We start from the raw sequence: 26,571 nt of genomic DNA on the forward strand, positions 1-26,571 counted from the left end.
CCGATTCACTCCTGGGTGTCAGGTTTAGAGGATAGAATCCTCGGAGATGGAGGGGTAGGGATGTCAGTCTTGAGTACTTGAGATCCCAAAATAAAGGAAACTTGAACTGATGTCAAACTTTCACTCTACCTGGTTTCATTGCTTGGTTGAGTTCGGGGAGTTACTGCCACTGCTGTGGATGGGATCCATTAATTACTCCTGAAATTAGTCACATGGCAAAGTTTGTGCCAACCTCTGTTTGGGTGAAGGAGATGGAAGTTATAGAAGGCTGGTGAATGAAACTATGGACTGTTTATCAGTTCTAGTGGATCACTGAACTCCTGAGGAACCTAAGTAAAGGGTTCCATCAGGGGCTCTAGTTATGTTTATAGGAAGCCAACAATGTTCCTTTCACTCCAGCAGAAGATTGATTGTATGTGAGACTCTGGCCACAGCTGTAAGATACAGGGCCACCTGTTAGCTAAATAAAGGAATCCGGGAGTATTCAACTGCTCAGGGCTCTCTCTAGGGTTTAGCTATTGGCAGATCAGGAAGCCTTATGTCAAAACTATGGAGCCTGTGGACAAGTCTTTTCTTTGTGCCAACAGAGTTTTTCCAGCATGTAGGGTGCCTAGATATGTGATTAGATTCTCCACAGTTTCACCCAGGAGAAACCTAGGAGTTGGCAGATAGCATAAGTCCCAGCAAGAAGCAAGAACTGACAGCATGGAAAGGAGGTATCATAGGCAGAAGCAAGTGGCAAGTGCAGTCTGTTTAAAAAGGAGAAGAGAGGAGTACTACAGAACGCTCTGAGCAAAGGTCAATAATCAACACAACACAGTTTCAATCCTCCATAGCCTACCCTCTAGATTCAACTGAATTAACCACTTTTAACACCAGGTGTTTTGAAAAATAAAAGACCCAAAATCTATAAAACCCAAAATCTAGAAAAGGGATCAACACCTTTTTAACATTCCACTTGTTACTGAGGTTATTACTCAGGTTGTTACTGAGGGCTCAATCAGATTTAAAACCAAGAAGGGGGATGGAGTATTGAGACAATGACTTCCTCTGTCCAATTTCCTTCCCTGGGGGTTCCTTCAAGGAAGGAACCCTACTATGTACCACATTTGAGTCAGCTTTTATATTTATGTATTTAAAAAAATTTTTTTCAACGTTTATTTATTTGTGGGACAGAGAGAGACAGAGCATGAACGGGGGAGGGGCAGAGAGAGAGGGAGACACAGAATCGGAAACAGGCTCCAGGCTCTGAGCCATCAGCCCAGAGCGCGACGCGGGGCTCGAACTCACGGACCGCGAGATCGTGACCTGGCTGAAGTCGGACGCTTAACCGACTGCGCCACCCAGGCGCCCCTATATTTATGTATTTAAATGGCCTTTCATTTAGCTTTCGGCCCCATAAGTCAGTGCTAAATTTTAAGAATCTCTGTAATTGCTTTTGGGGGGGGGGCGGGGCGGGGGGGGGCAGATATCCAGCCTGCAAAATTTTAATTAGAAGCTAGAGGGAGATAAAGGACCATAAATTAATTTGCAGCTACATGATTGTCTGACAAATAGCATAAGTACATGCATTATAGTAGGATACATCTATCAATTGTATATTTCTGTGTTTGATCTTAAGATTACACATCTCTTATTTATTTTTTTTTCACATCTCTTATTTAAAATAAATCTTAGTACAATTGGAGTAATAGCACATGTTAATTTATTTTTTAATTTGATAAAATTACCCAATTTGGAGGGTCCCTGGGTGGCTCAGTTGGGTAAGTATCCAACTCTTGATTCTGGCTCAGGTCATTATCTCATAGTTTGTTGAATTCGAGCCCCACACTGGGCTCTATGCTGACAGCATGAGCCGGCTTGGTATTCTCTCTCCCCCTCTCTTTCTGCCCCCTACCCACTAGTGCTCACTCGCGCTCGCTCTCTCTCTCTCCCTCTCAAAATAAATAAACATTTAAAAAATGTTTTTAATTTACCAAATTTTTCTAAATCTTCAAAACTGTATGGCAGCGATTTTCAAAGTATAGTCCTGAATCAGCAGCATTAGCATTACTTGGGGATTATTAGAAATGCAAATTCTCAGGTCCCACCTCAGACCTACTTGATCAAAAACTCTGGGGTGGTCTGTGTTTTAACAAGTTTTCCAGAATGAACTCTAGTAGGATAAATGCAAAGAGACCCACACACCCAGACACATCAAAATGCTGAAAGCCAAAAACAGAGAAAATCTTGAAGGCAGCAAGAAAAAAATGACTCAGCACATACAAGAGAATCTCAGTAAGATTAACAGCTGATTAAAAGCCAGAGAGTAGTGGGATGACATATTCAAAGTGCTGAAAAGACAAAAGTGTCAACCTAGGGTCTTATATCCAGCAAAATTATCTTTCAAATATGGAGATGGATTAATGACATTTCTAGAGAAATAACAGAATTCCTTGCTAACAGACCACCATACAAGAAATACTAAGGACTGTCTTCAGGCTGAAAGCAAGTGACAACAGACAGCAATTAAAATCCACAAAGAAAAACAAAAAGTACCAGTAAACATATTATCTCCTTTCCATTTTAACTGAGTTAAAAGTAATTTAATAAAACAATATGTATATAAATATACTGTTGTGTATATAACATACAGAAATATAATAAACTTGACAGTAACATCACAGAGGAGGTGGGTAGGAGCAAATCTATATGGGAGTAAAGAAATGACACCAGGTGGAACTTGAATCCACAGGAACAAATGAAAAGAACCAGAAATAGTAAAAGAGAGATTCTCTAAGAGACATAAAACTATATACAAAGTAATGATTATAACAATGTACAATTGAATTTGTAACATACATAATAAATGTTTAATAATAATAGCCCAGATGGGAGAACAAATCAAACTTGATAGGAGTAATGTTTTATATCTTTATATACTTTATAGAACCAGAAATAAGCTAGCGCATATTTGAAGTAGATTCTAACAAGATGTGTAAACACTAGAGCTACTACTAGAAAATAATGCAAAAATAGACAGCGAAAAATATTAAAGGAATTAAAATGTTACCCTAGAAAATTCCAATTAATGCAAAAGACAGCAATAAAAGAGGAAGAGAGGAAGAAAAAAAGACATGAGAGGTATAGAAAACAAAAAGAAAATGCCAGATGTAAATCCAACTATACCCGATAATGATACTAAATGTGAATGGATTAAACTAGTCAAAGGCAGAGACTATCAGATCGGATAAAAATCAAAATGTAACAATTCCCTGTCCACAGGACACTTTCAGTTCAAGATACAAATAGGCTGAAAGGAAAAGGATGGAAAAAGCTATATTATGCAAACCACAACCATAGGAAAACTGGAGTGGCTATATTAATATCAGACAAAAGAGACTTTAACCAAAATTATTTAGTATTGATAAAAAGAACAATTATGTAATGATAAAAGGGTCAATGTATTAGGAAGAGTTAGTAACTGTTCACCTGCATGTTTCTAATCGTAGAGCCCCAAAATTCATGAAGCAAAAACTGAAACAATTATAGGGAGAAATAGCCAATTCAATAATAGTTGTAATCTTCAATACCCCACTTTTCAGTATAAACAGAACAACTAGATAGCATGGAAACAGAAGACTGGAAGAACTCTACAAACCAACTCATTCTTTTTTCTTTTTTAGAGAGAAAGAGGGCATGCACATGCACACAAGCAGGGAAGGGGCAGAGGGAAAGGGCGAGAGAACCTTAGCAGGCTCCATGTTTAGCACAGAGCCTGATGCAGGGCTCAAACCCAGGATCCTGGGATCATGACCTGAGTTGAAATCAAGAGTTGGACGCTCAACCCACTGAGCTACCCAGTTGCCCCTAAACCAACGAGTTCTAACACATCTATAGAATCCATCCCAGCAAGAGAACGCATATTCTTCTCCAGATCACATGGAACATTCTTCAGAACAGATCGTATTCTAGGCCATAATACAAACTCATTAAATTTAGAATGATTGAAATCACACAAACTATGTTCTCCAACCATAATGGAATGAAAATAGAAATCAGTACAGAAAGAAATTGAAGATATTAAAATTAAACAACACTCATCAAAGAAATCATACATACATAACATATATAATATGTATACATATATAATCTATATATATAAGCCAAATAAGAAATCATAAGAAAAATTAGAAAATACCTTAAAATGAATGAAAATGAAAACTCATACCAAAATTTTGGGATGCAGCAGAAGCTATGATTAAAGGGAATTTATAGCTTTAAATGCCTATATTTAAAAAAAAAAGAAAAATCTGAAATCAAAGCCTAATGTCCCACCTTCAGATATTGGCAAAAGAGCACATGAAACTTAAACCATACATTAGCCACAAGAGAAATACAAATCAAAACCAGACTAAGATATCACTAAGATGCCTGTAATCAAAAAGTCAGAAAATAACAAGTGTTAGGGAGGGTATGGAGAAACTGGAACCCACTACAATGCTGGTGGAAATATAAAATGGTACAGCTGCTTTGGATAACATTCTGGCAGTTCCTCAGAAAGTTAAACATAGTTACCCCACGGCCCAGAAATTCAACTCCTAGGTATATACCCAAGGGAAATGAAAACATATGTTAATGCAAAACCCAAAACCTTATACCCTAGGGAAATGAAAACATATGTTTATGTAAAACCGTATACACAAATGTTCATAGAAGCATTATTCGTCAAAGGCAAAAGTGGAAACAACCCAAATGTCTATCAACTGATGAACAGATACATAAAATTTTGTATAACCATACCACGTAATAGTATTGAGTAATAGAAAGGAATGAATATACACAACATGGATGAACTTTGAAAACATTATGCTGAGTGAAGAAGTCAGACACAAAATGGCACATATTACATGATTCCATTATGTAAATATACAGATTAGACAAATCCATAGAGATGGAAAGTAGATTGGTATTTGCCTACGGCTGGGAGGGCAGTTGGGGGAAAATGAGGACTGACTGCTAATATGTATAGGATTTCCTTCTGGCATAATGAAAATGTTCTAAAATTCATTGTTTTGCCACAATGGCCGCACAACTGTGAATATGCTAAAAAACACTGAATTTTGGGGCGCCTGGGTGGCTCAGTCGGTTAAGTGTCCGACTTCGGCTCAGGTCATGATCTCGCGGTCCATGAGTTCCAGCCCCGCGTCAGGCTCTGTGCTGACGGCTCAGAGCCTGGAGCCTGTTTCAGATTCTGTGTCTCCCTCTCTCTCTGACCCTCCCCTGTTCATGCTCTGTCTCTGTCTGTCTCAAAAATAAACAAACGTTAAAAAAAATTTTTTTTAAATGAGAAAAAAAACACTGAATTTTATGATGTGTGTGAATTGTATGATCTATGAATTACATCTCAACAAAGCTATTACTTAAAAGTTAGACAAATTCAGCAATTTAACTGTACATTCTTAGTAAGATACACTTTAAGGACAAGTGAACTAAGAAAATATTTTGTAAACTGTTTTCAGAAATCGTATTGTGGACAGCAGTGTTGCTATTGTTATGCTGAGGTGTGTATGCATCGTGACAATAAAGTGAAGCATGGGAGAAAGGTCTACAGATGTAAGATCAATTAAGTTAAATAAAACTCCTGCATTGGCAGTATCAAAATGAATTAATGTTTTGTTATCTTTTATATTAGACTGACTGTATACAAATATATGCATATTTATACACATAGAGCATGTGTATATACACACATATATATGTTCTGTGTGCATATATATATATGTGCATACATATGGCATATATATGATATATATTTATCAGTCCATTGAAAAGGTCTAGAAATAACGGCAAACCTAATAGCAACGAATATATCTTATGCCCCAAGTTGTAATCTCTACATATCATTTCTCAGGAAAATGAATCAGAGCTCCTCAGAAATTGGCTGACTCCTGATCTGGAGAAGAAAATGTTAAAAACAAGCCTGGAATAGCTTGTCATTTCAGATTGCAAAAAGGCTATCAAAGATCAAAGATTAATGATTATTTCAAAAGGAGTCAAGAGTTAAACTGAAGAGGCTCCCAGTAGAAAAGATGGGACAGGGGCGCTTGGGTGGCTCAGTCCGTTGAGCGTCCGACTTCAGCTCAGGTCATGATCTCACACTCGGTGAGTTCGAGCCCTGTGTCGGGCTCTGTGCGACAGCTCGGAGCCCGGAGCCTGCTTCGGATTCTGTGTCTCCCTCTCTCTCTGCCCCTCCCCCGTTCATGCTCTGCCTCTCTCGGGCTCAAAAATAAATAAAACATTAAAAAAAATAAAAAAAAAAAAAAAAAAGAAAAGACGGGACAATGTGAGCACATTTGAAATTAATAACAAATGAAGTGCAGAAAACATTTTTTCATAATAAGTTCATGATAGGTTTATAATAAAACAAAAAAAAGGTGCATTTGTCACTATTGGAGAATACTAGGGAAACAACTCGTTATTTTGAAAATTGTTAAATTAAGAATAAGAATCTAATATTTGTGTTATTTTTCTTACACGAACTTATAAACTAAGATATTAGTTAGTTGATAATGAGAAGTTTCACCATTCAGAATTTTTCCAGTAAATAAGGGAAGAGAGAATGAGTGAATTAGAATATCACTTGTTTATAACCCTTATGAATGGATAAAAATAATTATTGTTCAGTGATGGTTAACATCACAACAAAAAGACAACCAGATATGTACTTCCTGATGTGCCTATAATACCTATGAAGTTTGTTGCCAAAAACATTGAGCCAAAATCAAACTACACCTTTAGAGTCAGCTACCAGTTTAGAGAAAATGCAAGGAAGAGAAACAGAAGAATCTGTTAAGTAAAACCACAAGGATGCAGTTAACAAAAGCCAGTCTTCAAGAAAAATAACCCAGTGTCTTCAATAAATTGCAAGGCAAAAATAAGTGGGTGGGGAAGAGAAAAAAAAAGGGAAGAACTTATAGATTAAAACATGTAAAAGTCTTACTTCACACCATATACAAAAACTAAAGATGGTTCAAACACCAAACATAAGAGCTCAAAGTGTAAAATGCTTAGAAGAGGGGTGCTTGGGTGGCTCAGTCAGTTAAGGGTTCAACTCTTCATTTCAGCTCAGGTGATATTCACAGGGTCGTGGGATCAAGCCCTGCATTGGGCTCTGTGCTGAACATGCAGCCTGTCCAAGATTTTCTCTCTCTCTCACTCTCTTTCTCTCCCTCTACCCCACTTCCCAGCTCATGCATGTACTGTCTCTCCAAAATAAAAATAATAAATAAATTTTTTAAGTGCTTAGAAGAAAACATATGGGAAAAGCTTCATGACATTGGATTTGGCAGTGATATGTTGGATATAATACCAAAAGCAAAGACCACAAAAGTAAAAATAGGAAAATTGGACCACATCAAAATTTAAAACAGTGCATCAAGACACAATTATATTGAGAAGTTAGTCCATGGAATGGGAGAAAATATTTGCAAATCGTTATATGATAAAGAGTTAACGTTCAGAACATATAAAGAACTCCTATAACCTAAAAACAAAAAACCTGTTTAAAAAATGGGCAAAAGGGGGCACCTGGGTGGCTCGGTCAGTTGCGTGTCTGACTTCGGCTCAGGTCATGTTCTCGCTGTTCGTGGGTTTGGGCCTCGCATTGGGCTCTGTGCTGACAGCTCAGAGCCTGGAGCCTGCTTCAGATTCTGTGTCTCCCTTTCTCTCTTCCCTTTACTGCTCATGCTCTGTCTCTGTCTCTCTCTCTCAGGAATAAACATTAAAATATATATATATATTTTTTTAAATGGGCAAAAGGATTTGAATAGACATCTCTCCAAAGAAGATATACAAATGGCCAAGAAACACATGAAAAGACGCTCATCACTAGTCATTAGGGAAATGCAAATCAAAATTACAATAAGATACCACCTCATACCCATTAGTATGGCTACTATTAAAACAAAGAAAAACTCATGAATAACCGAAAATAACGAGAGTTGGCAAAGATGTGAGAAACTGGAACTCTTGTGCGCTGTTGCTGGGAATGTAAAATGGCACACCGTTAAGGAAAATGGTGTGGTGCTTCCTTATAAAGGTAAAATAAAAATAGAATTACCATAGGATCTAGTAATACCATTTCTGGGTACACATCCAGAGGAATTGAAAGCAGGTCTCAAAAATATACTTGTATATGCACATTATAGAAGCATTACTCAAAACAGCCAAGAGGTGGAAGGAACCCAAGTGTCCAACAACAGATGACTAGATAAACAAAATGTGGTACACACATATAATAGAATATTATTCAACCTTAAAAAGGACTGAAATTCTGACACACGCTACAACATGGATAAATTTTGAGAACATTATTGCTGAGTGCAATAAGCCAGTCACAAAACGATATATACTATATGATTGAACTAATAATGAGGTACCTAGAGTGACCAAATTCAAGGAGACAAAGTAGAACGGTGGTTGCCAAGGGTCTAGGGAATGGGTGGTGGGAAATTGTTGTTTAACGGACATAAAGTTTCAGTTTTGCAATATACAAAGAGTTCTGGAGATAGGTAGTGGTGATGATTGTACAATAGTGTGAAGGCACCTAGCACTACTAAACTATACATGTAAAAATGGTTAAGATAGTAAACCTTACGTGTATTTTACCACAAGTAAATTAAAACAATTTTTTAAATTAAAAAAAAATTAACAAACAGCCAATTGCAATGTGTGGATACTGATCCAAACATATAAACTTCAAAATAAAGAAAAAAACATTTATGAGACCCCAGGAAATTTCAATAGCAAGTGTATGTTTAATGAATTAAGTTATTTTTGTCCATTTTCCAGTTGTGATATGGTAGTGTGGTTGTCTTTTATAAAAAAAGACTCCTGTCTTTTAGAGATAAATGTTAAAATATTTGTGATAAAATAATTTGATGTCTGGAATTTGCTTTACCATAGTCAGGGTTGGGAAGTAGATAGGGACAAACTGGACTGGTTATGAGTTGGTAACTGTGAAGTTAATTGATGGGTACTTCAAAGCTCCCTTTCCTCCATTGTGTATTTTTTAAAAACTTTGGTTTGAATGTTAATGGCACCTGATACTATTCTTTACTAGTGGCTATGCATATAGGAAGGATACTACATTTATGCCAATTTATTCTCAGCCTACAATGACATGCTTGTTTTCAACCTTGTCTAGCAAATCTGTTCCCTTCTGTCAAGTACCATGGAACTAAATAGTTCCCTGCATTCCAATTGCTTAAAAACCAGAATAAATAGCCATGTACCACATGGCACCATCAGTCCCTGTATGCAGTCCAGAAATATCATCAGAAAATGGATGACTAATGCACATGTCTGTCTGCTGAAGGATATCCTGTAAGCCACAAACTGTCAAAAACCTGTGGACTGATTATTGCCCTACAAACAGGACAGCACTGGAGACACTGAGACTGATTTTTAGGTTAAATTTACCCACGAAGGAAACGGAGAGGCAATGTTTATACAAAATGGTAGGAAACTGGATACTAAACACATTATCTAGCTGCTTCAAACCATTGTCCCAAGGGCTTATTACTCAGCTCTTTCCTGCCATTTATTTCCAACTTTTATGTTTGCATTTTAAGTTAGCATGATGAAAGATTTTGCTTCAATTTTCCCAAATGAGTTTTACATATTTCTACTTTTCTATATGCAAATATTTCTACTTTTAAAAAAGCACGATCAGTAATATTACAATCAAGCTTATTACTCTTCTACCTTTATTTTGGAATTAAACTATTCAGTGGTTCTAAAAGATACATTTATTTAAACTTTTCCTGAAGAGGATTAAAGACAGTCTAGAAAATATAATCACCGTTTATTTCAAACGTGTTTTCTCTCCCTGTCTAAAGACAGGGCCCTTTTTATCCTGGCCCTCAGCTTTCATAATAGTAAGAAACCATTCTTGGCATATGTTTTACAACACTAGGACGTGCTTCTGAGTCTGGTAAAATTAGTGGCCACCCTAAGTGTAATGAAAAGATTGTTTAAACATTTCCTTCCGTTCATAGAGGGGAAAAATTGTTAAAATAGGTTAAATTCACACAAAGTCAATATACAACTGAAGGTTAAAGATGTTGAGTTCAACTCATACCTTGATGTCAAAGTAGTTGAGTTACCTGAGGAAAGGCACTGAACCCACTGGGGCTGTAGACTCTTCATTATATATTGAAAATGTTCCAGAAGATGATCTTTAAGACACCTTCCAGTTCTAAAATACTGTGTTTCCTCAATGTTTATAGCAGCACTATCAACAATAGCCAAATTATGGAAACACAAATGTCCATCAACACGAACAGATAAAAAAGATGTGGTATATATAAACAATGGAATACTACTTGGCACTCAAAAAGAATGAAATCTTGCCATTTGCAACATGGATGGAGCTAGAATGTATTATGCTAAGCAAAATCAGAGAAAGACAAAAATCATATGATCTCACTCATATGTGGCATTTATGAAACGAAACAGATGAACATGGGGGGAAGGCAAGTTAAAATAAGATAAAAACAGGGAGGCAAACCATAAGAGACTATTAAATACAGAGAATAAACAGAGGTGCTGGAAAGGTGTTGGGTGGGGGGATGGGCTAAATGGTGAAGGGCATTAAGGAGAACATTTGTTGGGATGAGCACTGGGTGTTATATGTAAATGATGAATCACTAAATTCTACTCCTGAAACCATTATTACACTATATGTTAACTAACTTGGATTTAGATAAAAATTTTAAAAAATAAATAATAAATAAAATTCTGTACTTCTTTGAATTAACTCATGCAATTAAGAATTGATGTCAAAGGATTTATAGATAACCCAAAATCCAAACTCTTGCATCAGATTTTTGTCCTCTTTTTCACTCCTTTACCTATTTTAAGTTAAAGACTAACTGCCAGTACTACAAAAGATAAACAATAAAGATGAAGTAAAACATAGGAAACATGCAAAACTTTCTTAATCTCTGAAAAATGCACAACATTCTGTACTTTTTATTTTCATACACCTAAATGAGTTTGCCTTGCTACTTATCAAATAAAATCTCTCAAGCCTTTTAAGCAACTTTAAAGTTTTTTCATGACCATCAAGTACATTCTTAACTGACTAGATAGAATGGTCCTGTTTGATAGTTACCCCCCAAAGTCAGGAAGAGAATGAATGCCAGGACTTCAGATGTAACCAAAAGACTTCAAGACTCTTCGGACTCAAAGTTAAAGATTCCAAGAGGTTTGAGTCTTTATTTCCTCTTTCATAAAATGGGAATAGAATACCTCTCTCACACAGTCATTGTGAAGATAAGTAAAAAATAATATAACAGCAACAGCTTGATAGCAGAGGCTCAAATTGTACCCTTCCTCCTTTTCTTCTATTATCACAAAAATGTATTTATTTATTTTTATTTATTTATTAGTGAATTTTTATTAGTGAATATTTATTAGTGAATGGGCTTACTGGATTATATTTTTAAAGGCAGCATAAGTCCAATTAGGGAGCAAAAAGAGAAAGTTTCAACCAAAACAGAAGAAACTGGGAAAGACGTACATCAAATACAAATAGTAGTCTTCTTTGGAGTGTAGGCATACTCTTACTTTTTATTTTCTTCTTGATTGCTATCTATATATTTTTTTTAATTTTTCCATAGTGAGTGTATTATATTCATAATTAAGAATTTTAAATAAAATGATATAAACCTAGCAAACCCGTTAACCAAGCTTCATATCACTTCCTATTAATGTGATGCAATAGAAAGCTTACAGCACATCCAATGAGTATTCTTGCCTCAATCAATCAATCAATCAATCACCTGAATTGAATTCCTCCTCCAGATCTATCAGTTTACAAAAAATACAGGGGATAGAGAAAAATTTTAAGTGACATCATAGAAACTCAATCAGCACAATTCAAAACTTGGGAAATTCTACAGGACACATGACCCAACTTTTCAATCAGTAAATGGCAGAAGGGTGGAGAAGGGGAAATGAACTCATAAATTAAAATAGACTTAAGGGATATAGCAACCAAATGCAAGGGGCGTACCTTGCCTGAATCCCAAGTCAAACATACCAACTATACTAAAGCCATTTTGAGCCAACTGAGGAAATATGAACATGGATTTAGAGGTCTAATAAATAATAATTTATTATTAGATAATAAAAGGAATTAATGTTAATTTTGTTTAGGATGGGGATAACAGTATTGTGATTTTGCTTTAAAAAGAGAGATGAGTACTGCACTAATTAAGGGTGAAATGATATGTCTGAGAGCTGCTTTAAAATATTCCAGCAGAAATAAAAATAAAATAAATAATACAATGCAATACAATACAATACAATACAATACAATACAATACAAGAGGGGATGGATACATTGAGAAAGACAAAATGTTGCTGACTGGTAAATCTGATTGATGGGTTCATGTGCATTTATTGAGTATTGTTCTATTTTTGTGTCTATGTTCAAAATTTTCCATAATAAAAATTCAAAAATGTTATCTTATAAAAAATACAAAGGTAATGGTCAACGGGCAAAAGTGTCTTTTCTGTTCCTGTTCTCCTTGCTGTGCTCTCTGCCTGGTCCTCTGTTCTGGTCACATGCCATGTGGCCATATAATTTGTACATCTAGGAATGGCTGGGTGGGTCAAGAATATTGAAAATTGTGTTTCAAAATCATTGTCAGATCTGAGATTTCTAAGTCATTCCAGGAAGCCCATGGCTTCTGGTAAGGTAGAACTCACAGAAGGGTCCTTACATTTTCTGGCTAAGAATTGATTATGAGAAACTGATCAATAGGTTGCACCTTGTCTTAGACTGTTTTAAGTAAATAGTATTGACAAGAGGCATCTCAATGGTGAAACTAGGAAGTTTCTGCAAATTACTTTGACTTTGCAGATTGTTTTTATATATACAGGTCTTCTTTAAAAGCTGATTATTCTGTTTTCCTTATTTACTATTCTTGACCAGAATGTGCTGTGTAATGCCCTTGTTCTCGCAATAACCATCTTCCTGACCATGGTCTTTTGAGTATTTGGGGAAGGTGATACAAGATTCACAACCCTCCCAGGTATAAGCCCCACCCTCAAACATAGTATCAGTTCGATAGTGTCAGTATCAAATATCCTCTCAAAATATGAAAAACAAATTTTAGTTGCTTCCATATTACAAAAAGAGGTGATTTATAAAAGTTTTAGTAGTCGAAGCAATGAGTCTTATAGAGTCAAGCTTATTTATTAATTTCCTTTCAACCAAGCCCCTTGAGCAGACAGAAATTGCAAACTCCTTTAGGGTAGAAGTTAATGCTGTAATCTGCACACATGGGTATTCAATGAATATTACTTACTGACAACCAGGGAGTGGGATTTTCTGGGTCATTGAGCAGAAAATATCTTACTATAGAAACAATGTTGACTTTTTGAAAAAAATAGATCACAATTAGGATTACATATTTGAGGTATCTGATATTCTAGACATTTGATAAAATATTTATTGGAATGAATCAATGAGAAGAAGCTACAATTTCCATTAAAAAAAATTTTTTTTAAGTTTATTTTCATTTATTTTCTTAGAGAGATAGCAAATGGCAGAGGGGCAGAGAGAAAGGGAGTCAGAATCCCAAGCAGGCTCTGTCAGCACAGAGCCTGATGAGGGGCTTGAACCCATGAACTGTGAGATCATGAAATGAAGAGTCGGATGCTTAACCAACTGAGCCACCAGGCACCCCTACAATTTCCGTTTCAAGTCTCTGTACCACTCACATCATCCAGATCCCAAAACTTGCAGATTTTCAAACACGAAGGACCTTTCTCAGAATGTTATTTCCAAGAGGTCTTTACTTGTGAATCAGTCTGAATTCCAATACAGTCTTTGCCATCTTTTATTCTCCAATGTGATTCAACATTATCACCTTCAAGGGATCCCTATATTAGAGGGAATTTGAACTTGAGACATTAAGATAATAGACTTTCTTCTACCCTGGCTACCAAAGACACAATTCCCAGCTTCCTGTAACATGGCAACAAAACTAGTACCAAACCTGGGGTATATGCAACTTGATTCCCATGGTCATTCCAACCCCTAAATAAGACTCTGAAATGAAAAGGAAAGAGAAAAGCAAAAAGGGAGGTTTGGAGTGATTTGACATTAGCAGCCACTGAAATCTATACAATGCTGCCTTTTTTTAGAAGGAACTACATAAACCCATGTTAAATATATTGAGCAAAACTAACTCAGTAAATATTTACTAAGTATTTACCATGTGTCAGGTGCTATTCTAGGTACGAGGAATACAGCATGAACAGAAAGAGTAAAGTCTGTGTTCTCAGGGAACTTACATTTTACTTGGAGAGACAGACAATAAACAAGTACAAAAAATAAATATATAATAGGTCAAATGGTGATAAGGGCCATAGAGAAAATAAGGCATTGTGATAAGCTATGGCCAAGGCGGCCTATAAAGGGAAAGACTGCAAACTCTTAGACCCCAGTGGAGTGCAGACACAGATAATGGGAGGTTGTTAACAGCACAAGGACACCCAGCTATAAGGTCTTGTTGATCAGGTTCACTGTGCAGCAGAATAAGACAGTACAGGTTGTTTCTGGCTGCTGAGTGGCTGCAGGGGAGTGAAGGGATGAGGCAGAGCCCACAGCTCTATGCTTCTCTATCTAATGGACATCTCACTCCATGTGGGCTGTGGAGACCTTCAAACTCCAGAGGAGCCTCCATGAGAAAACCAGGGAGACTATGAGAAAAGTGTCCTCAATCACTTCCTTGCTATTCTTTACATTGAGTATTAGCTGTTTCTGGAATCTTGAGCCAAGTTCTAGCCATCATTTCTGCCCATCCTCAGACTTGAAGCAGTCTTCAAGGTCTGGCTTGGGTGAAGTAAGTAAGAATACAATACAGACACTGCCAACTTTGGGGGTGACCAAAGGTGATCAAGGAAGACCTACTGAATGAAGGGACAGTGAGTAGAGGTAAGAATAAAGTAAGGCAGTGAGATGCGTGTGGGGGCTGGAGGAGAATGGGGTTCCCGGCCCAGAAACACCAAATGCAATGGCTGAGGCAGGATTGCTCTTGGTCGTGCAAAGGTAAGTGAGGCAGCCACGTGATTGCAGAGGGGTAGGAAAGGGCAAGAGTGGTCAGAGATGATGTGAGGAGAGGTTCTGGGAGGCCAGATGACTTATGGCTTTGTAGACCATTGTAAGAACTTTGGCTTTTATTTTGAATGAGTGTCGGGTTTTGAGCAGCATGACCTGATGTGACTGAGGTTGAAAAAGGATCCCTCCCCTGTTTAGAACAGGCTCTTGGGGCCAAAGATGGGAGCAGGAAGGTGAGTTAGGAAGCTATGGCACCCATTCAAGCAAGAGAGGATGGTGGCTTTGACTAGCATGTTAGCATTAGAGAGAGTGGGAAGTGGCTGAAGCGCTGATAATCTGCATTCTGAAGGCAGAGTGCACCAGATTTGCTGATGGGTGCAATGCGACGTTTACAAAACAGAGGAATCAAGCACAAGTCCACATTTTTAGGCTGAACAACTGAAAAACAGTTGAGATGAGGAAACCATGGGAGAGTTAGGTCTGGGGAAGAAAATTAAATTTGGCTTTGAATATGTTAAGTTTGGTGTGACTATTGGACAAAAAAAAATGGGGATTTGAAGATAGCAACCTATACCTTAGAAGGGATTTAAATGAGAAGGTATCCAATTTGCAGTTTATTTAAAGAGATAAGTTACATATTTGACCTGGCCTTCAATTCTAAAACAATGGGAAACTAATATTTAGAAGCTGTTTTTAGTGTTTTAAGTTAATGACTATAAATCTAATCCTAGGGGGCGGCTATATTTCCACGTATTTATTACACTTTACCAACTCCTTTCATAAAGATATGAAGTTTACACTGAAGATGCTTTCACAATAAAATCATTAAATATTTTTAAACATGATCTGTCCATCAAGAATTGTACACAAATGTTCAAAGCAACTTTATTCAAAATAGCCAAATGCTGGAAACTGAAGTATCAATATGCAGAGAAACTGATAAATTGAAGTATATTTAAGTGCAATGCTACTCAGTAATTATTTTTTTTTAATGTTTTTTATTTATTTTTGAAGAAGAGACAGAGCACGAGCAGGGGAGGAGCAGAGAGGGAGACACAGAATCCAAAGCAGGCTCCAGGCTCTAAGCTGTCAGCACAGAGCCTGATGCGGTGCTCGAACTCATGAACTGTGAGATCACCACCTGAGCTGAATCTGGATGCTTAATCGACTGAGCCACCCAGGCGCCCCTATACTCAGTAATTAAAAAGAAATACTGATTCATGCAACAGCACAATGTCAACAATGTTGAGTGAAAAAAGCTAGACAAAAAGATCATATATATATTCTATGATCCCATTCAAACAAAGTTCAAGAACAGCCAAAAACTCATCTATGGGCATAGAAGCCAGAAAGCAGTTGCAACAGGAGTGGGTACTGAGTGCAAAGGGGCACAAGTGAACTTCCCAGGATGATGAAAATGTTCAGATCGTTGTTAACACAGACATAGAAAATGGTCAACACTCATTGAACACATGTGCATTTTATTGCATGTAAATTCAACCTAAAATACACAACAAAACATGAGACTACTACTTAAAAGGTTACAAACACAAAAACCTAGGCTAAAAGCAATTAATCTAATTGAGCACAAAGTTTTGTTCTGAGTTTCCCAGCCACCAAGTAAAGGGGAAAGAGACTACTTAGCTCTGTTAGCTAATATTAGCATGTACCAAGAGACACAAAATTTTCCCAATACCAAATTAAGAATATTTTGATAAGAAGCACTAGCTATTACATACTACTTTCACCAGAATTTTTATAAAAGTTGAAACGCTTTTGGTTCATTTTTATTTCTATCAGTTCTTAACAAAAGTCAAGAGGATACTAAGTGATGGTTCTATGAAAGCATTTTTATGAAGAATTAAAGGAAGCTATTCACAATAGAGTGGTTTTCTACAGTGCCCTAGCTTCAGGGATAGAAAGAATCTAGACTCATTCCCAAGGAATAGAGCATTCTCACTTCGTATGCTTACCTTCCTGCATGTCTCAGCCAGGTTTGTGACAGGAGTTGGATACCAGATAATTAAGGGTTGACTAAAGTATAATGTTTTCTGGAGCGGATTAAAACTAGATACGTGGGGGGGGGGGGGGGCGGCGGGGAGAGAACTAGATACATGGAGCTTAGCTACCAAATTTGTATTTGGCTAATTATATGTTTTGTTACAAAAAATATTCTAAGAAACTGCCACAGTCGTGCCCGAATGGAAAACTATGCCTGGCTTCACTGAGTTGGCGGCAGTCTAATGGATGCCTTTCTCCCTGGTATTCAAGAAACTGAGTCTCTTTTCATGCTTCCCAGCAGGGGTATAATTGACAAATCAGGCAGGGCAATCCTTTGTTGTGCAGGACTCCGTACTTTTAAGACATTTAGCATCTGTGGCCCCACCCAATAAATACAAATAGCTATCTCCAGGACTGTGACAACCAAGTAGTCTGCCTACATTTTTAAACTTAATTCTACTTCCTTTTGGTCCTCACTGGGCCTAAAAGAATGTTGGCATCCTTTTGAATATCAAAGAGCATCTGGTCCCAAATTCCTTGGAATGACATGATATGGAAAAAGACAATCTTGGCTTGAAACATTTGGGGATATATAGTTATCAGTCACCACTTGGTCCTATAAAAACCTTAATATGGCCCCCACAGAACATTTTACTTAGAACAAGGCTGTGTCTTTTGCACAGTATGCCAGCCAGGATGAAGCTGCCTCCAAGTAAAACCCTTATCAGCTGAGTGAATTGATCTACAAAATGTAGCCCATTTATTATTAATTAAATGGTCCACTCAAATGGCTAAGATTGCGTGCCAAAAAATACTTCGGTTTTAATGAAGTTGATATTGAACTTTTTTTTTTTCCTCTCTAGCTACAACTGACCAAGAAATTAGTTTACTCTTTCATTCAATGTTAAGACCTACCATGTGCCAGGTAGAGAGGACAAGATGGTGCATAAGCTTTGCGATAGTCTAAAGAAAGGCTTTGGGGAGACAGATAATAAAGTCACATGGAAGTTAAAAGAAATAAAGATAGGCATTGTGGCCTCTCTGAGGAAATGTTTAATTTTAATCTGAGATCTGAAGGATGAGTGGGAGTTAAATGTTCTGTCTGCGGAGGCAGGGGTGGGGACAGGCAGAGAGAAAACTGTTTCAGGCAGGGCCACCAGCTTACATGAAGGCTGGAACAGAAAGAAGTTAGGATAAAAAGTTAAGTGGTGAACAGAAATGTACCCAGGACAGAATTTTAGAGCTTGAAAAGAGTTTGTATTTTTTCCTAAGTGCAATAGAACACCCTCAGAAAGTTTTATAAAAGACATAATCAGATTTGTATTTGTCAACTCACTAAGATCCAGAATGAATAGGTTTTAGAAGCCAGCAAAGACTTTGGAAGAGATATATAGAGACAACTGGTTGGGAAACATACTATCCAGAATAAAGGGAACAGTGGGTAAGACTAGGGTGGTACAGGAAGGAAGGATTAATCCACTCAATAAATAAGGAAAAGCTCCAACTAGGTGTCAGCCATCCTATATATATTGAAGGGTCTAGTTTAAACAAGGGTCTATATTAAACAAGCAAAGATGACAAAATTTTAAAAACAGAACCTTTCCTAATGCTTCCAGAAAGGTTTCCCTTGAGGAAGTGCATTTGCACTAAGTTCTGAAAGCTGACTAGAAGCTAACTAAAGGGCACAATGGGGAATGGATGGGAATAAATTTTAAGGGAGGGAAAATTGCATTTACCAAGAAACTAAGGCAGTCAGTGTGGCAGAATGCAAAGAACAAAAGGGAGTGTTATTAAGATGAGGCTGGAGAGGCTGGGTTGGGATGAGATCATGCAGATTAAGTATGGCCTTTATCCTAGCCAGGGGATGCCATAAAAGTGTTTGAAGCAGGGCATGTGATAAAACATCAAATTTATTGTAGGGACACAGAAGTAGATGTAGTGAAGTGAGTTACACCATGAATGCAGAAGAACAACTAGAGGATGCTGGGAGATGGATGACTTGGAAGCTGTGCAGAGTATGAAGTTTCTGCCCTGGACTTCTCAAACACATAGTTCTTGACACATAAGACCACATCATCTGACCAGAGGACATTTTCTTCTTTTACCACTAGGGTAAGAACAAAGTCATCTAAAAATGTTGTTACATGTTAAACTACTAACAATGGTCTCCCTTGGAAAATGGGACTGGAGAAGAGGATGGTAGAAAGAGGGGGGCATTCATTTTTTTTTACCATCAATCTTTCTACGTGATTTTTTACCATCAAAATATGAATATAAATGTAAGTTTAAAAAATAAATATAAAAATCCCATCAAATTATTTACAAATGTAAGCAGTAAAGAGCTAGGGCTATCTTGCTTTATGCCATTTAGGAATGGATTTTGAGCTCTCAAGAGCCCATTCCCACCCATTTTGCTTCTCAGGATTAATTTACAATATAAGGTTGGAAGAATTAAGTGTGGGATCTACAGTAAATAGTTTTTAAAATTTTAAATTGTGATTAATATTTTCTCAGTAAGATAAAAGGCTCACAATGATCAACAGTAAGAAAACAGAGACTAAACCAGGGTTCTTCCTCAGGTTATATATTAATGAGAAAGACCCAGAGAGAAAAAAACTAGTATTGACTTAGATGAGACAATGGAATCATAGAAAATGCTCACCCCAAACCACAAAAGGCAGAAGAGTGAAAGATAAAAATAGGAACGAAGAACAACAAACAGAAAACAGTAATAAAAATGGCAGATACTGATCCAATTACAATAATCACTTTGAATGTCAATGGTCAAAAAACCCAACCTAACTATATTGTTAGGTTGTCTATAAGAAACCCACTTCAGATATAAAGACACAGACAGATTAAAAGTAAATGGATAGAGAAAAATATGCCATGATGCCATTACTCAAAACAAAGTACAAATAGCTCTATTAATTTCAGACAGAGCTTAATACAAAGTAAGGAAAGTTATCATTGACAAAGGAGAGCATTACATAATGATGCAGGGGTCAATTTTCTAAGACATAGTAATTGTTAATGTGTATGTACCTAACAAGAGAACATCAAATTACACAAGGCAAAAACCGACAGAACTACAAGGAGAAATAGATTACTCCACTATCATAGCTGGAGGCCATTCAACACCCCTCTGTCAAAAACAACAAACCTAAAACAACAACAAAAAGCAAGGCTAGCAGGCAGAAAATCAGTAAAGACATAGTTAAATTCAGAGTCCAGAGTGCTCACCATTACACAATGGAACTGCCAAGACATAGTTAAATTCAACACCATCAATCTATAAACTAGTTCAACAATAATAGGACACATTTTTCTTAAGCTCTCATGGAACATTCACCAATATAGACCACATTCTGATCAATAAAATACATCTTGGGGCGCCTGGGTGGCTCAGTTGGTTGAGCGTCTGACTTCAGCTCAGGTCATGATCTTACAGTTTGTGGGTTTGAGCCCCACATTGGGCTCTGTGCTGACAGCTGGGAGCCTGGAGCCTGCTTCGGATTCAGTGTCTCCCTCTCTCTCTGCCCCTCCCCCACTCGCACTCTGTCTACTCAAAAATAAACATTAAAAAAAAAACCCCACATCTTAGCAAACTTAAAAGAATTAAGAAAAACACGCATTTAAAAGAATAGAAATCAATGTCTGCTCTCAAACCACAATGTCCACTGTGTAGTTTGAACCAAATGTTAATACAACTTGTCAAAATTTGTGTGATGCAACAAAAGCAGTGTTTAGAGGCAAATTATAGACAATGCATATATTAGAAAAGAAGAAAGATCTAAAAGCAATAATCTAAGTCTCAGGAAACTAGAAAAAGAAGAGCAAATTAAATCTAAAGTAAGCAGAAGAAAAGAAAGTGTAAGAATCAGAGCAGAAATCAATGAAATTTAAAACAGGAAATCAACAAAGAAAAGTCAGCAACACCAAAACCTGCTTCTATGAAAAAAATAAATAAAAATCAGTTAAGTGCCTAAACAGGCTAAGAAAAAAAACAGAGGACACAAATTACTAATATCAGAAATGAGACATCATTATAGATCCCATGGAAATTAAAAGGATAATAAAGGAAAACTATGAACAAGTCTGTGCCCACAAATTTGATAACCTAGAAGAAATGGACCAATTCCTTGAAAGACACAATCTACCAAAACTCAAAAGAATAAGATGATCTGAATGACCTGTATCTATTAAGGAAAAGGAATCAATAATTAGCCTTCTGAAACACAAAGCACCATTCCCAGATGGCTTCACTGGTGAATTCTACCAACAAATATTTAAGCAAGAAATTATACCAATTCTCTACAATCTCTTACAAAGGACAGAAGCAGAAGGAACAATTTCTAACTCATTCTATGAGGCCAGCATTACCAAATACCCAAACCAGACAAAGACATTACAAGGAAACTACAGATCAAATCTTCCTTGAACACAGATGCAACAAAATATTAGCAAATCAAATTGAAAGAAGCATAAAAAGAATTATACACCACGATCAAGTGAGAATTATCCCAGGTACAAGGCTGGTTTAGCATTCAAAACTCAATTCATGTAATCCACCACTTCAGCAGACTAAAAAAGAAAAACCATATCGATTATATCAATTGATCATATCAATAAATGGAGAAAAATCATTTGACAAACTCCAATACCCATTCATGATAAAAACTCTCAGTAAACCAGAAGTAGAGAACTTCCTCAACTTAATAAAGACTGTCTACAAAAAACCCTACAGCTAACATCACACTCAATGGTGACAAACTAGAAGCCTTCCCACTATCAGGTACAGAGCAAAGATGTTGCCTCTCATCACTTCTTCTCAATGTCATCCTGGAAATCCTTATTAATGCAGTAAGGCAAGAATAGGAAATAAAAAGTATAGATTGGGGAGGAAAACATAAAGAGATATTTAAAATAGCATTGTAAGTATGAGAAACACTATTATGAGAAGGAGAAAGTATCAGAATTTAGGGAAGGAGAAAGGAGACTGCCTTTCTTTTTTTTAAGTTCCCTTTGGATACTATTTGATTTCTATTTGCATCTATTACTTCAACAATTTTTTGAAGAGCAAATGCAAAAGGAAAAATAATTTCAAGAACAGATGGAAATAATCATGGACATGTGTATAAAAAGCTTATTAAAAGAAACACATCTCCGTGTTTTTAATGGCAAAAATGTCATAAATTACCAAAATGTTCAATAAAAGAGAACTCATTAAAAAACTATGGTACATCTACAATAAATGTAATTGCAGCCTTTAAAATGTATAATTTTGAATGATAGGGGAAAGTGTTTATAACGTATAAATGGAGGGAAAAGACAGTAAAACAGTAAAGACACATAACCAAAATAACCAAAAGAACAGTAAGTTCTTGGTGAGGAATATTCAACTTCTACTTTCCTTGTGTTTTTATATATTTTCCAAATCCACCAAGAGCATGTTGCTATTGTAGTAAGATAACACAAGTTTTAAACATACACACTCAAAATCTTGTTATGATTATTTCTGTGTGATGGAACCATGGATGATCATTATTTTCTGGTGATTTTTGTTTTATTCATTTGTTCATTCATTTGAATTGTCCGCTGGTGGTAAAAATGCTGTATGTTAAGCAAGATATTTTGGTTCTCTTTCTTTACACACAGGATAACTGCATTTCCCCACCTTATTTACCACTGGCCTGGGGTCATATGGCTGGGCTCCAGTAAATGGAAATAGGCAGAAATGGTGTACGCCCACTGGTCAGGCCCAGCCATAACCCTGCAGGATCTACCACTCTAACTCCTGTTCTTCCATGGGAAATTTGAGGAGTCAAAGCTGGAACTGTTACAAGATGGAGAAGTCTGGGTCCCTGGGAGCCTAGAGCCTGCCTGCCACAATGGAGTAGGATAAAAGCTTATAAACTCCTACTATCTGAAGCCATTCAGATGGTGGCTGTTACAAGCAGTTCATCTATCTTAATACAGCATTACTCTTATAGGTGGGAAAACAGAAACTAAAATACAAACCTTCGATAGCAGTTCATGATCTACTGAAGAAGTCCTCAAGCTGGCATACAAGGTCCTCCATGACCTTGCAGTGCACTTCACATCTCCAATATCTCATTGTCTCTCCTGAATTCTCCCAAAGTTCCTGGGCCTGTTCTTCCCCATTACAGTACCAATCGCAACTGTATCGTAATTAGGTAGCTATTCACCAGTTCCTTTCATTAGACTTGAGAGTCTCCTCTAAGCAGCAGTTGTTCCTCACAGATATATCTTTCACACTTAATGCTAGTGCATTACGGATGCACTAAAAGATGCCAGTAAGTTATCTGCTGAATGAATATACAATGTGCTCTTAAATGTTCATAGCTCCCTAAAAAACATGAAATTTTAGAGCCTGGAAGGTAGGAAAAAACAACTCTCATTTCATCAGAATATATTTTCTTCTAAAATAAATTCTCAATCTCTGCATATCTGACTAGCCAGCCTAAAGTTCCTACAGTACTACTGAAATAAAACTAAGAGCCAAAAATCAAATAGTATCTTTTTGGACTAGAACTGGTTCCTAGACCAGATCATTTATGGATTTTTGTGAAACTAAAAATTTTGACTTCCAAGATTCAGAATTGAAATTTTTTTCTTAGGGATTTACAGAGAAATTACTCTTAGATATTTAAAATGGTGATGGATTCTGAATTATTTCAGATAGGAAGTAACCTTGGAAATAGAAGAGAATCACCTCTGTAACTCGAAATGCTCCATTTGTGAGGGAGGGAAGCATTCACAGAAAAGCAGTATATTTTATGCTTCTTGGAAGCTTTAGGTTTAATAATAGCCCCTCCATTAACTACAAAAGCATTAGTTTAAAATGTACTACACAGCATCGCTCAAGGTTGAGTCTTAGACGTTACTTCAATAGTACCCACAAAGAATGTACCTTAGTTAGTTTAAAAGTTTGTTTTTATTTTTTAAAAATCTGTATTTTTACCCACTATATGTAGCGAACTGAATTTTTAAGAGATACTTTCTTCTTTTACATAGATTATCTTAAGATATAAAGAACCAAATTACTCTTTGGTTTTGTTATAGGGGAAAAACAACACACAGTCTTTTAGTCAAACAACTTTGTGATATTTATATTCCATTGCACAGATATGGGTTATACAAATTAGTAACACAAGTTATTTCTTAAATTCCAAACATTTTCTAAAATATTATTACAGCAGATGTCTAGGATATTAAAACATCAAGGTGGAAATCATACTCTAAATAGTTAAATATGACACTGAAAATACTGCACATTTTAATTAGAGGAAAATTAAAATGTGTGCTCAAATGCTCTAACAAACTAAGTAGCAGGGCAGCTAACAACTACTAATAAGTCACTGTGGTCCATTCTTACGTATGCATATATATGATTTTTCTTTAGATAACCCCTCCTCTGGAAAATGCATAATTCAAACGTAAAAATCTGGATAAATGATTTAAAGAAATTTAAATTCTTCCTAACACATAAGATCTATGGTGTATTATTATCTATGACTTCATACAACTACTAATTCAAGATAAAAGACAGACACCACACTTGGAAAGAAGAAAAGATTTTTTTAAAGTAATGGTTTTAATTGAATTAATGAGATGAAAAGATAGTGAAGCCCTGTTTGCTACTTACATGAAAGAAGATCTTAAAAAATAATCACTGCACAAAATACAAAGGGTGGGGTTATGATGCAATATTAAATTTTTCTCCCATGTTTTTCTTGACTGTTCAAGGACAAATTACAGTTTCCACAGCAAATTTGTTTTCAAAATGCCGAATTGTAACACAATTGCTGACTTCACGTTTCTGAATACCTGTTTGGAGGGAAAAGTTTTTAAATTTCTGGTTCTTTAGTAATTCATATTAATCTTTATAGTTATTATTTACATATACAGAAATATTATACTCTATATTCCATGAACTTCTATGGTTTGATTTTTTAACACTGGAGAAAATAATCTGCCTCTCTTGTCTGAACTAAGTATCTTCACAGATCTTATTAACAATGATAATGCCGCATATAAATTTATGACTTTGTAGTGGAAATGTTCTATACCTTGACTGTGGTGGTGATTTGTTGAAACTCAGAAGTGCACACTAAAGAGGGCATATTTCATTATATGTGTAAGTCTGGCTTTTTAAAAAAAATATCAGCTAGAAAGATAATTTTAAAATGTAAGAAATCAAGCAGGTTTCAGGTGACTCATCATCCAAGGTGAGAGAACATTATTAGGTGCTAACAAAAAGCCAGGAAAGCACTTTTACTAGGTGCCACAATTCCAAAGAAATCACACCACAGTGATTCAAGTGGCACTTCTTACTTTCTACAACTTTGTCACAAGTACTTTCATTTTATTTTTACAAAGATCTTGAAAGGAAAGGGGGAGATACTGTCACTCTTGTTTTTCAGGTTAAAAAAAAAAAGGCTAAATGATTTGGCAAAGCCACATTACTTCTGTCAATGCTCTTAATTCTTTAGCCAAATTCCCTTTTTTTTTTTTTTTTAATTTTTTTTTCAACGTTTTTTATTTATTTTTGGGACAGAGAGAGACAGAGCATGAACGGGGGAGGGGCAGAGAGAGAGGGAGACACAGAATCAGAAACAGGCTCCAGGCTCCGAGCCATCAGCCCAGAGCCCGACGCGGGGCTCGAACTCACAGACCGCGAGATCCTGACCTGGCTGAAGTCGGACGCTTAACCGACTGCGCCACCCAGGCGCCCCTAGCCAAATTCCCTTCTAACTAACCTGACTATGATTATCTTCAACGTGATCCAAAAGGCAAACTCTCTGTTTAGAATCCAGATCCCTGAGCACACACCTAAAGAGCTCCTCTAGAGACCCTCTGGATAAGAACTCTCACACAATGTGACTGAACCAAAGTGGCGGGATGGAAGGCTGGACTGGGTGACTACATGGAACGTGAGCTTGACAACATCTCCAGGCACTGACATTTCACATTCACCTATTCTATCTGAGAAGAGTGAATTTAGAATTTAGTGATTCTCTGGGAATTTAGAAATATTATATAGTGATACAATATAGTTTTACTTTCTCACTCGTGGAAGCATATGATAACAATATCAGCCTACAACTAAATCTAGGTTCAACACAACGAAGTAAAACAAACTTTGCTGCAAGCACTTTAACAATAAAAAGTATTACCTTTGATGGTTTCTCTGCGTTGCAGTTTGTAAGTTTCCTTGTCATGGCACAGTCGGTAAATAAAGAAACCCAGGTGATCAACGTTTTCAATGCGATCAGTGATAACCATGTGTTCGTGAATCAGATATGACTGAGGCAAATAGGTTCCAGCCTACATTTGGAAAATAAATGCTATGAATACCTCAAAACATACATTGAACAGATGAGGAAATGTGTGCAACAGAGGTTGGCAAACTACTTCCCACCATCTGT

General features: G+C 36.5%; 1 protein-coding gene and 1 long non-coding RNA gene across 2 annotated transcripts in view; one reads left to right on the top strand and one right to left on the bottom strand.

Annotated features, from left to right (window-relative positions):
• Window positions 1-17,078: 17,078 nt before the first annotated feature.
• The window catches only part of LOC121012958 (uncharacterized), a 28,977-nt gene continuing 19,484 nt past the window's right edge, over window positions 17,079-26,571 (top strand). Inside the window, exon 1 of the long non-coding RNA XR_005782425.1 lies at window positions 17,079-17,193. This is a non-coding gene — a long non-coding RNA (uncharacterized LOC121012958). The remainder of the gene's footprint in view (window positions 17,194-26,571) is intronic.
• ITM2B (integral membrane protein 2B) overlaps window positions 24,059-26,571 on the bottom strand; it is a 28,732-nt gene continuing 26,219 nt past the window's right edge. Inside the window, exons 5-6 of the mRNA XM_040448424.1 lie at window positions 26,320-26,470; window positions 24,059-24,970 (exon numbers count right to left, since the gene is read on the bottom strand). Of these exons, the coding sequence (XP_040304358.1) occupies window positions 24,885-24,970; window positions 26,320-26,470 (237 nt within the window). The 3' untranslated portion in view covers window positions 24,059-24,884. The remainder of the gene's footprint in view (window positions 24,971-26,319; window positions 26,471-26,571) is intronic.

This window comes from Herpailurus yagouaroundi, unplaced genomic scaffold (assembly GCF_014898765.1).
Source record: "Herpailurus yagouaroundi ecotype Mexico unplaced genomic scaffold, PumYag 197, whole genome shotgun sequence".
Taxonomy (NCBI): Eukaryota; Metazoa; Chordata; class Mammalia; order Carnivora; family Felidae; genus Herpailurus; species Herpailurus yagouaroundi.